This window comes from Phalaenopsis equestris, unplaced genomic scaffold, assembly GCF_001263595.1.
Source record: "Phalaenopsis equestris unplaced genomic scaffold, ASM126359v1 Scaffold000741, whole genome shotgun sequence".
In the NCBI taxonomy this organism is placed as follows: Eukaryota; Viridiplantae; Streptophyta; class Magnoliopsida; order Asparagales; family Orchidaceae; genus Phalaenopsis; species Phalaenopsis equestris.
Window position 1 is genome coordinate 626,977 of NW_018165181.1, and position 11,956 is coordinate 638,932.

The 11,956-nt window shown below is 33.4% G+C and overlaps 1 protein-coding gene across 1 annotated transcript in view; it reads left to right on the forward strand.

Moving 5' to 3' along the window:
• Positions 1–1,976: 1,976 nt before the first annotated feature.
• Positions 1,977–11,956, forward strand: part of LOC110030577 (TBC1 domain family member 15) — a 58,548-nt gene continuing 48,568 nt past the window's right edge. Inside the window, exons 1-6 of the mRNA XM_020733347.1 lie at positions 1,977–2,120; positions 2,230–2,388; positions 2,613–2,691; positions 2,795–2,902; positions 4,831–4,915; positions 8,166–8,220. Of these exons, the coding sequence (XP_020589006.1) occupies positions 2,058–2,120; positions 2,230–2,388; positions 2,613–2,691; positions 2,795–2,902; positions 4,831–4,915; positions 8,166–8,220 (549 nt within the window). The 5' untranslated portion in view covers positions 1,977–2,057. The remainder of the gene's footprint in view (positions 2,121–2,229; positions 2,389–2,612; positions 2,692–2,794; positions 2,903–4,830; positions 4,916–8,165; positions 8,221–11,956) is intronic.

The window sequence follows — 11,956 nt, forward strand, 5'->3', positions numbered from 1 at the left end:
TATATATATATATATATCACCTGATTTTGCAAAAATATGCATGCTTATGTTTTAATATAAGAATTTCAAAATATTCAATGTTTGTTTAATCTCTATGGGTACACATATGTAATATATAATTGTAATTTTTCTTAGATATCATTAGAGGTACGCACAATCACTTTCTCTTTTACTACAAGTGACTGTATATGTACTAGATATTGCAATTCTTCTGTTATTTACTGTGTTTCTGTCATGTGGAAAATAACCTTAGGGTAGTGAACAAATGACATATGCTTAGGGTGGAAAACTTTAATTTATTATTTTATCATGAGAAGCCCTAGGACAACGGACTAGGAGGAATGTTTAGGCTGAAACCCTATGACATGCAACCAATTCGGTAGCTTCACAAAAAAGTTAATCATTCATAAACCCATTTATTAAATTATAAACAACAATAAAAATAATAATCATAAACTCAAGTGTAATTTCTAAAATCACTAAAGCAAAGAACTTAATATAGATTGTTTGAGACATGGCTTCTTTCCTCCCCTCTCTTTTCATGAAACGAGGTGACGACGTGATCGAGCAATGAACATTCTTCAGGTGACGATCAAAACAAAACATGAAGCACAGGATGACCCTCAACTAAACTTTCCATAGTTTTAAATAACATAAACCCTTAAGACTTCGAGGTTGTTCGTCTAGCGCAATGTAAATCCTCACACAATTTTTTAGGATTTCGCATGATTGTACGTCGTGTGATATAAGTCCTAACTCTTTTTAGGATTCTTACGATGTTCGTTTGGTACGACGTAAATCCTCACATCTTCCAAGTCTATTTGCTTTGGTCGTATGTCACACAATGTAAGCCCCAGATTTAAAATAAAAAAGGATTAGAATAAACATCGAATAACATCATTTTAGAAATGCAAAACTAAACATTAGGATAGTTTGAGAAGTTATTGGGTTTTTCCTTAGAATTTATGACATCATCTACCTTTCGCTCATTCAGATTCAAAAAATAACTGTTCCACATTGAGTCATTCTCACTTGATTTTCCTACGAACGATCGTGAAAAATAAACTTTGAATTCTTGAAGACGAAACCGCGACCTTAATCAAGAGGTTTGTTAATTGAGTTCGGTTGCTTATGATGTAATCAACTATAGGGGCTTGCGTCTATAGGAGAGTTTTCCTAATAATCTAAACACTATCTAATCTTTATATTAGGTCGCAGAATGATTATTTGAAAATTTCATAGACCAAATAAATATCTTAAATCTCTTCGTTTGAATAATTGAAACTATTATCAAGTGATATATATTGCGCTTGATTATTCAAACAATTGAAAATATGAGCTCTATTCAGACTCATTTTCTTTAAAATAATTAGAAAATTTCATTTTTCAAAATCAAAATTACTTATATATTAAATTAAATTTATCTTAAAATAAAAATAGACAGATTACCACTCTGTCATTTTGAGGTATCTCACTCCGTGATTATCTCAAAAGCTCTCGGACCCATTCTCTCTTTCGATCATTGATCGTTAGATCATTCTCTTAGCTCTGTCGAGAAAATGTCATCGAGTGAACACATAATAAAGATTTCGAGAAAATTCCTTCACATTTTTACATAAATTTTTCTTGGGTTTTATTGAATACAAACAATACAATATCTAACGTCATAAAAAGATTTAACAATATGTAAATGTGCATTACTATTCATATATTACACTGACGTGAATATGATGCATATAAAAAACTTAATGGTGCTTTTTAATACATACCATCCAATTCTTGTGTACTTAAATACGTGACATTTGAACTTTATTTTTATATTTAAACCACTCAACTCATTCTTTTCACATAAAAAATACTATTGTTTCAACTTTTAATAAAATTAAAATTGTAGTGTTATTAATGTAAATATATAAGAGTTGAGGGCTATGCATGTAAATCTTCTGAACTGCTAATGCCAAATGTAATAAAATTTTTAGCTACTGCGAAGGCTCCTTGAGCTTCCTCTGGTTCCATTTGGAACCCAATCCTCTTCTTACCGTCAAATATCTCCGGCGATGCAGGAGGCGGATCTCCACGATCTCTCCGACGATTCCGACTACACCGCCTTGCAGCAACAGGTAGAAACTAATCGGCCTTTCTCTAGTCTACTAATTCCTGAAACCCTCGCCTGCGGATCCAATTAACAATTATTCCAGTGATTAACATTCTATGGATTCCATCTCTTAGGAGTCGACGAGCAGCGTCAACTCCGGTCGGATGAGCGATTCCAGTGAATCCGAGGTGGTGTACTCAAAAGAAAACGTTGCAGTTCACCCGAGTCAGTACGCTGCGGGGCGGATAAGCGGCCGTCTACGCATTATTAAGCAGGGTTCTTCGTTTTTCTTGGTACGGTGTAATTCCTGTCTTTTCTTTTTCACCTCTTTATTGTTGTTTTCTGTTTTTTATTTCTGGACGCACGCCGTGATTATTGGTAATGTTTAGGCCGACACTAGTTTTTTTTCTCTGATTTTAATTGGTTTTGTTATACTTTGATAAACTTCTGATAATTTAGCCTCACGTATAAGAAATTGTTTTTTTGTTTTCTCATGCTCTTATTGCGCTGTACACAGACATGGATACCCTATAAAGCAACGACTAATTTAGCTGGCTCAGTGGGGAGAAACTTAAACTCAAATGTATCGGACAAAGGTTAGATTATCAGATCAATTGGCATACTTGTTTGCTTTGTTTTTTTGTCTAAATGATGACGATCTTACTTTTTTGTCCACACCTTTATTGTAACCAAATGCAGAGCGAAACCTGTACACCATCAAACCAATTTCTTTGACTGATATCCACTCTATAAGAAGACACATCCCAGCCCTTGGTTGGCAGTACATCATTATTGTCCTTTCATCAGGTAATTATCTGTGTACGAGCTTTTGGTGAAGTTAGCTATGTGATACTCATAATCAACTGTACTAATTAAACGTAAGACCTTCATGGTTGTCGATTTGGAATACGGCTAAGGCACTAATTTGTGCCGTAAGCTTTTCATCTTGTGAGAACTCATTGAAATACTTAGGATAACTGTTTGTTATTTTGCTTTATGAAATAAGACGAACGAAATCTTACTTATCTAGATAACTTTTTTATGGATGTGTTTTGTGTGCTTATATTTTATTTTTTCTTGCAAATTTTTTTAATATTCTGGCCACATATAATATATATCGATACATGCGGATATAAACACATAGCTATAGACATACATACATGCATATACCTATATATACATACATACCTAAGTACATTACATATTGATATTACTTTCTAGAAATTTAAAACAAAGTTAGATTCCTAAGAAGGCTTCTTAATACATAGAAAGATAATTTGACTGTCCAGACAAAGTGAAATGAAGGCACAAATACCAGGAATTGGGCTTAGAAAATGCCAGGGAATAATACTCCTGTTTAACTTGGTCACTGGCATGCCGCTTTCCTTTGATAGATTCCGCATCAGCTTCAAATTGCTTCCTTGCATTGCAATGGTCCGTGAAAGTAAACGGCCCTGCTGCCCTTACATGAAGGCCTTCCTGCGGTAAAAAAACAAGGCAGGAAGGTGTCTAACAAGTAACACCTATGATAGATGACTGCTTCTGTTATTTCCCAAAAAAATGGCTGAAAACGTCTAAACAGCCACTGATTCCTGCCAGAAAACTCAATAAAGGATGGATAGATCCTAAGTACACATTAATAAGGGGAAAAAAAAAAAAAAAAGAGAAAAGAAGGAAAGAAAAAAAGAACAAGATTACAACAAATAACTTTATAGGTGATTCTTGCAACCGAAGATCTACTCCCCGTCAACGTCCTTATAGATTCATTGTAAACTTGATATGTTAGATGGGTAAAATTGTTCCTGCATATAACTTTGTTACTTCCATTGCTTTAATAACAAAGGCTGATCCATGGAGGTTGATCAGTAAGCTCTCTAAAATCCCTTTTATCTTTAAGGAAATGGGTATAAATAGTTTTGCCCCCCTTGATAACAGTTAGACACTCCTAACTACGAAACTACCCCTACAAAAGAAAGGAAAGGGAAATAAATCCAATTCTAAAATTTATTCACAAAAAATATTCCCAAAGACTATGCCATTGCATATATCACAAGCAATTAATATATATCAATACCAGTAATATTAATATCAATACCAGTAATATTAGTATCAATACCAGTAATATTAATATTAATAATAATATAATAATAAGATTAATAATGAGTATTATATTTATTATTATGATTATTGTTATTATTATTTGAAATATACGTGTGTGAACTCCTCATGAATTCCATCCCTCTCGCCTCTCACTATAAGTTTGTGGTGCTGGGTTAGTTGTAATTGCTCTTGAGTTGATCGGATCTACTGACCCGAATTCTATCCCCTAGCATTTGTAATACATGTTTTCAACATTGGAAGTTATTTTCTCTATGGGCCCTTCCTGCAAATGAAGGCTCAATTATGTTACCTGATTATTCTTTCTTGATCAAACTAATCATTATAACTAGCTTCTATTCTATTTTTGAATGCATTCGGCATTAGAGTAAGGCTATTGATTACATGCATTTTCTATTATTTTATTCAAGAGACGAGCACGAGGATGTTGAGGTCTTTCTCCAACATCTCTATCTATAATAAATATCATCACATGTTTTAGTAATCATTACCATAAGCTAAGCTGATTTTTCTTAAATGAAATGAAATATAACTATTTCAAAGTGTTTGCAATCTTTAGGCTGCCTTGGTATTTTTTATTTATGCATATTAACATGATTTTATGTGGCTAAATATAGGTCTTGCATTTGCTCCCCTGTACTTCTACAATGGAGGAGTTCGTGAATTTTTTGCAATTTTGAAGCAACACGTTTTTGTTGTGAGGTTTGTTTTTTAAAACTTTTCTCAACCCTCTTGTTTAGATCATGTTATTAAGTTGATGCCATCTTAATAAATAATTAACAAAATTTAAATAAATTTATTGTTGAGAAGAAAATCCTTTATTTTGTATATTATTCACTAGAGAACTCGTGCTCAGGCTCTCGATTGAGATCTTATACTGAGATGCTCTGCTAGTCCACTCCTTTGGTTTTGATTCCAAGCATGCACATGCCATTTTGGCCCCTTTATCTAGCACACTTCTTTATCCCTCTAGGTAATGGAACTGGTTAGCATTGGTTCAGCGGAACCGACGTTGGCCTGTTCAAATATTTTTTTTATTTTTTATTTTTTATTTTACGGAATATTAGTTAAATTTTAATTTAGAAGGTGGGGTTGGTGTATTTTTTTTTAGTGAACAATTATCAGAATAGACAACCAGTATGAGGGATTTTCTGGTACTGTATGTTTGATGAATATAGAATGTTTTGTGGTGCTACTGTAAAGGCCAATTTCATCAATAACTTTGCAAAAAAATTCAAACTAAGCTCTAGGCTTTGTTTGAATCAATAAACAAAATTGTGTAGACATGCAATTTTTTCTTTTAAGCAACAGAACCAATTAAACAACCTCATTTAGGTTATCATTGAGAACGACATTAGTCACATCCACTTGCGGATAGACCATTCTTGATTGATGGCCACATGTTGGAGTATTTGATTGAGTTAATCTTGGCAATTGAGAGGTTTAAAATAGTCTGTCCGATCTTGACCAGTGTGAACTCTTTATCAACCACTTGAGGTAAGAACATGTAGTATATGAAGTTAATAAAATGATTCTATCTCTTTAGTGAGAACTTTAATGATACTGAGAAGAGCTCTCCATCTATTATAATAAATTTTATTTTGCGGTCTATGCTTTACATGAATGGTTATCTTCTTTACCAAGACTTTGACTTGCAGGGTTTGATTGGGATTGACATGTATATAAAGCTTATTGGGAAATTGTTGTAGGAAAAGCTGCTATTTGAGAAACCACAGAAAGGAGTAAAGTGCCAATATAGTCACCTGACCATTTACCTTGTGTTATTTTAGCCCTAGAATTTATAAAATGCTAAATTAGTACCCAAACTCTTTTAGTGAGGGCTAAAATAGTACATACTGGGGACTATTTCAAACCGTATTAAAAGCGTCCAAGCACTAAATTGACACTTCTATAAGCTCTATTACGTCAGGGACCAATTTAACACTTTTTTCCATTAGAAAGTAACAACATTGCTATGGCAAAGTATGATGAGCTTGGCTATGGAAAATTGTTTTAAGCAAGAAAATTTTTTGAAATGTGGTTGAAACTATTAGCCAATCGTTTTTGTCTTTCCGATTTGAATAAAGAAGCAAACTTAAATTTATCTGAAACATGCCTATTTTGATCATCAACTTTGAGGTCTTTGCAATATTAGTAGCTGAATATTTTTCATGAAAGAAGGGCTACATTTATGTAAGAATATTCTTTTGTTCTTAAACATTGTTTTGTAGTCGAGAGTGAGGGTCTGCTTGTTTTGGCTTCCTGGACTACATTTTGGGTCCAAATCGCATTTTAATCTTTCGGTTGAACATTCCAGTCAAATGGCGTGTTCGTTGTGTCGCAGTGATTCACAAATTCGCAAAATGATTCCGACACCGCATCCCGCGGTTTGGATTTTAGGATTCCAAATGTGGCCAGAACATACTGTAGTCTGTAGCCCGCTGATCGTAAAGTCACGAATTCTATGGCATGTGTAATAAATAGCTTCGTGCACTTTTTTTTTTTTGCTTTGGTACTTGTTTGGCTTGCCATAAATTCGGTCAATTTACACACCTGCCACAAATTTCTAAAAGCCAATTTGCACACACACACACACAAATTATTTGTTCGGTAAAGATTTTATTCGTCTACATTTTAGGAAGGATGTTGCTAGAATAGTAAGTCAATGTCAAACGAAGGAATAAAGCTGTTCAGCAAGCTTTGGAACTATATTCTCCCCCATCTGTGCCTAATGCATCGTGGTAAGGCATCAATGTAGATTTTACTTGGGCCCATGTCTTTCTGTGGAAATGATTTCATGAGTGGAAATAGCCCTTTCAATACTATCACGAAATTAACCTTTAATTTTGCATGAAATACAATATAGAAAACCTATAAATTTTATTCCATTTCTTCTTCAGGCATATATTGATTCTGCTCTGTCCTAAATGCTTCTCCTATTAAGTCCTTTATGAAACTTTGTGCTTGAGGCAGTGGCCCATAAAATTCTAGAAAAATAAAGAAAAAAAAAGGTTTGGATCAAATTCATATATTATTGATTTTTTATTGACATGAATCTTGCTTCGGCTTTTAGTTGCGAGGATCTAATTCTATATATATTAATCTTTTTGAGCCTTTCAACTTTCTACAGACAATATCTATATGAAAGGAGTTTTTGTATCTTCGCCAATGGCAACAATTCCAATTATGCACAAGTCTTACGCTAGGAATTGTTCAGCAGTCTTAGATGAAGTTACATTAAGTTCTATGGTTGAACAACATTATTTTATTTGATCGTGAAATCACCCCACATTAGTGACTTGTGGGTGGCTTATGATGAGCTTTAATACACTATCCCCAACCTTCTGGGTGATTACCTTCAACTTAATTCTTCAAATGAAAGTTATTCAGACCCTTGGGTGATGATGATTGTTTGATTGAAACTTATGTTAGATTTTGTTAGTAAGATTAATTAAATACTTTATTTCTTATTGAGGTTTTGTAGTTCGGTGATATTGGGATTTTGTTTTACTTAGTTTATTTTTCTCCTTATTATTTTTATCAAGATTTATTTTCTTCTTAATGTGTCATTGCTTTATTTGCTTGTAGCCCTATGGCTTTTAATAAGAATCCCTAAAATTTGATTAATATATCATTGATTGAATAGAAGTTTGAGCCCTCTGTTCTCTCTCTATTTGCTTGCTACTCTCCTTTTCTCTCTTCCCTCATATCTCTATATTGTGGGGAGTAGTGGGGGTTTACCCTATGATTTTTCTCTCTCTGATACCTTGTACAGAAGAAAAATCTACAATATTCGCTAGCGCATTTTTTATAATATGAAGTACTGGCGTGAAAAACTTCTTACACTGACCCTTAGAAAGGTATTTCCATGCCTGTTAACTTTCCGGTAGGTTTTGTCTAAAAAGACAATCTGCTGTTGCGTATTTCTTAATGCGGCAAATGATATTTCCAGGTCTCCAGATGACTCAAATGTTTTTTTGCTGAATGATTTTCAGGATCCTCTTCAGGTACGCACTTGACTGTCTTGGTCTTACAACATTTATGAAATATTTTCTTTGTTTTCTCAAATTTCAATTCCAAATTATGGTTAACTGGGTTGCTTTCATATTTAATTAATTTTTTTATTGTAAAAACTGTTATTAAGGAATCTCCCTTGAGCAGCATTTCTTACATTCCAGTTTCAATCAAGTACACACCAAATTAATTTTAATTGCTTGATTTATCTTTAATGTATTTTCTTTCGCAAAAAAACAGTTTTTAGGAATCTCATTCAAGCAGAATTTATTAAATTTCTTGTTTATCAATGAACTATTACACAGTTTTCTTGGTCATCCTTTTATTGAAGAGCAAGAAAGTTAAATTCAGTGATTAAGAGGAAAGGTGTTTGTTAACTTCCCAAGTAACTTTTTAGCTGCTAAGTGTATATATCAGTTTCTTAATATTAGAAAACTCGGAACAGCAGTGGTATTTTATAACATCATGCACATATCATTCTTACATCTTAAGTTACTCACTGAAGATTAATTTGAGAAATTTAACGAAGAATATTTGGAGAAATTTAACGTTGTATTGATTCAGTATTTCTAGGTGAAAATTTTGGAGAGAGAAGTATTACTCTCCAATTCCATATAAAACAATTACATAATAAATTGGGGGATGGCTCTCACATTAGGAAAATTGTAAAATTAGCCATAATTACCCATGATAAAGAACAAGAATTATAATATAATAACAATACTAATCTCTAAAAATAGATAATACTAAAAAGAAGATACTAAAATTAATATCTTCCTAAAATTCCAACACCCTTAAGTTGCAGCATAGATATTTTTTATGCACAGCTTGTTCACAAGAAGCTCAAAATTAGGCCCGAAAAATTTTTTGATGAAGATATCTGCTACTTGTTGAGTAGTAGGGATAAACAATGTGCAAATAGCTCTACAATTAATCTTCTCTTTTACGTTGCACTGGATTTTCTGCGATGCTTATGGCTTTTTTATTGTCACAATTTAACTTCATTGTCATGCTTATCATGATCTGCAACTCTTCAAGAGTTCCTTACAATCATAACATCTCACATACTCCATTAGCCATAGCTCTATTTTCTGCCTAGGCACACTCATCACAAGCACATTCTATTTTTTACTCCACCATTCAATCAAAATTTTCTCAAATAGACATAGAATATCCGAACGTTGATCTTCTATCAATAATTGAGCCCTCTCAATATACATTAGTGTATGCCTCTATTTTCTGTTGTGTGATCTTCTGAAAGAGTAAGCCCATTGCCTAGTACTTTTTTGGTATCTAAGAATCCTATTAACTGCTTCAGGTGTTTCTCCTAGGGTGAATGCATAAATTGATTTACCAAAATCACAGTAGAGATTATATCTGACCGTGCATGTGATAAGTATATCAACTTCCGCACTAATTTTTGATACCTAACTTTATTTACTAGATCACCTTGATTTCCATCTCTCAGTTTATGATTTGGGATCACTTGGAGTGTTTGCATGTTTTCACCTACTCATCTTAGTTTAATTGAGAAGATCAAGAACATACTTTCGTTGAGAGACAATAGTCCCTTTCTTTGATTGGGTAATCTCAATGCCAAGGAAACACCTCAGATATCCTAAGTCTTTGGTCTTAAAAATTGATGAGAGAGGACTTCAAATCATTTATTTCATACATGACATCTTCGGTGAGAATTATTTCGTCAACATACACAATTAGTATGGTTATCTTCCCATCCTTTGAATGTTTGAAGAACGTTTTTATGATCTCATCTCCCTTGAGTATGCCCTTGACCTTTAACAAACATAGTAAATTTCTCAAAATTGCTTCAACCCGTATAAGGTTTTTTTTTGTTTACACACCTTTGTGTCAAATTTCTCACTAATTTTTTGAGGGGCATTCAAACACATTTCTTCCTAAGTCCCCCATCGAGGAAGGCATTCTTTATATCCGATTTTTGTAGGGGATAATCAAGATTAGCTGCTGGTGACAAAAGAATTCCAACTGTCTAATTTTGCCATTGGAGCGAATATCTCTAAATAATCAATCCCATAGGTTTGAATCACTTGGAAACAAGTTGAGCCTTGTATTGTTGCATTGCAGAGAGCGATCAAAATTATACTTGATTGTGAACACCCATTTCCATCCAACAATTGTCTTCCCTCTAGCTAGATCAATTAATTTTCGTGTGCCATTTTGTTTAAGAGCCTTCATCTCCTCGAATACATTCTCCTTCCACTTAGGGACTTTTAGTATATCTTGCGTGATACTTGGAATCTTCATACAAGACATCTGTGAGGTAAACACACGAAGAAAGGATAAGAGATTTTCATACGACACATAATGGGACAATGGATATTGGGTGCAAGACCTTTCTCCTTTACAAACAACACCAGAAAGTCTAGACTTATTTGACTTAGGATTTGAACTTGGCTCAAGTTCAAGACTAGAAGGCTCAAAATGTAAAAGATTAAATAGACTGAACATTAGGTAAAGGTTCAGTTAGGTCATTTCAAGCAACACCAGGAAGGCTATACTTATTAGACTTAGGATTTGAACTAGGCTCAGGTTCAAGACTAGAAGGCTCAAAACTTAAGAGATTAAATGGACTGAACATTAGGTAAAGGTTCAGTTAGGTCATTTCCTGGAGTTTTTGTGGATTCTGGGCAATACAAAGAGTTTGTATACCCTTTCTTTTGAGTTACCTTCTGCTGCGAATAGACAATGTCAAATATCACAATCCTAGTTTTTTTTCTTGTTTATTCTTTGTTATGAGCAACATGCATTGACACTGTAGGAAGACCATAATCATTTTTAATACTAAAAACTCGACACCATTTCTCGTGATATAATATCACTCGAGTCTTCAGGTTGAACAGTCGAGGTTGAAGAGATACTATTTTGTGATCCTATGGTTTGATGAAAATCCTGAATCTCAACAGTCAAATTTTTATTTCGTTCCTCCTTGTATGAGGCTAAAAAAGGATTGTAATAAAAAAAAATGACATCCATGGTAACAAATAAATTTTTTGAATTGGGATCAGAATATTAACACTGCCTTTGACGGTCCTAAGCCCAGATGTGAAAAGTGGAGGGTTGCGTTAAGGTATTCAACAGATATTATAAAATTTGTCGAAAAAAATCATGACATGAATCCATTTGATTATTGTGTAAGTGCTAGGGCTCCCTCTGGAAGCGACGCATTGTATGACCTGAATACAGTGAAAAGTGTGCAAGGGTCGCTATATTGGCGCCCGGGTGTAGTATCAAATAAGAAAAGGTTTTCACATTACTGACGGATGCGGGTAAAGAAGTTAATCCATGAAACTAATAAAACTAATATTATGATAGGATCTTGGAATATAAGTACTCTCAATGATAAATTAGTGGAATTTGTTGATATTATGATTCATAGAAAGATTAATATCTTATGTATTTAAGAAACTCAATGAGTTGGAGAAAAAACTAAGGAGATTGATAACCTAGGTTTTAAACTTTGGTATTCTGGTAAAAGTGACACTAGAAATGGTGGTGTTATTATATATAAAAGTTTGAAAAATAATGTTATAAAAATTAATAGAGTTGGAAATAAAATTATAACTTTTAAGATTATTACTGATACTAAGATTTTCAATACTGTAAGTTCTTATGCACCTCAATTAGGTTTAGATATAGAGTCTAAAGATAAATTATGGAATGACTTAGAAGAATGGAATGACTTAGAAGACT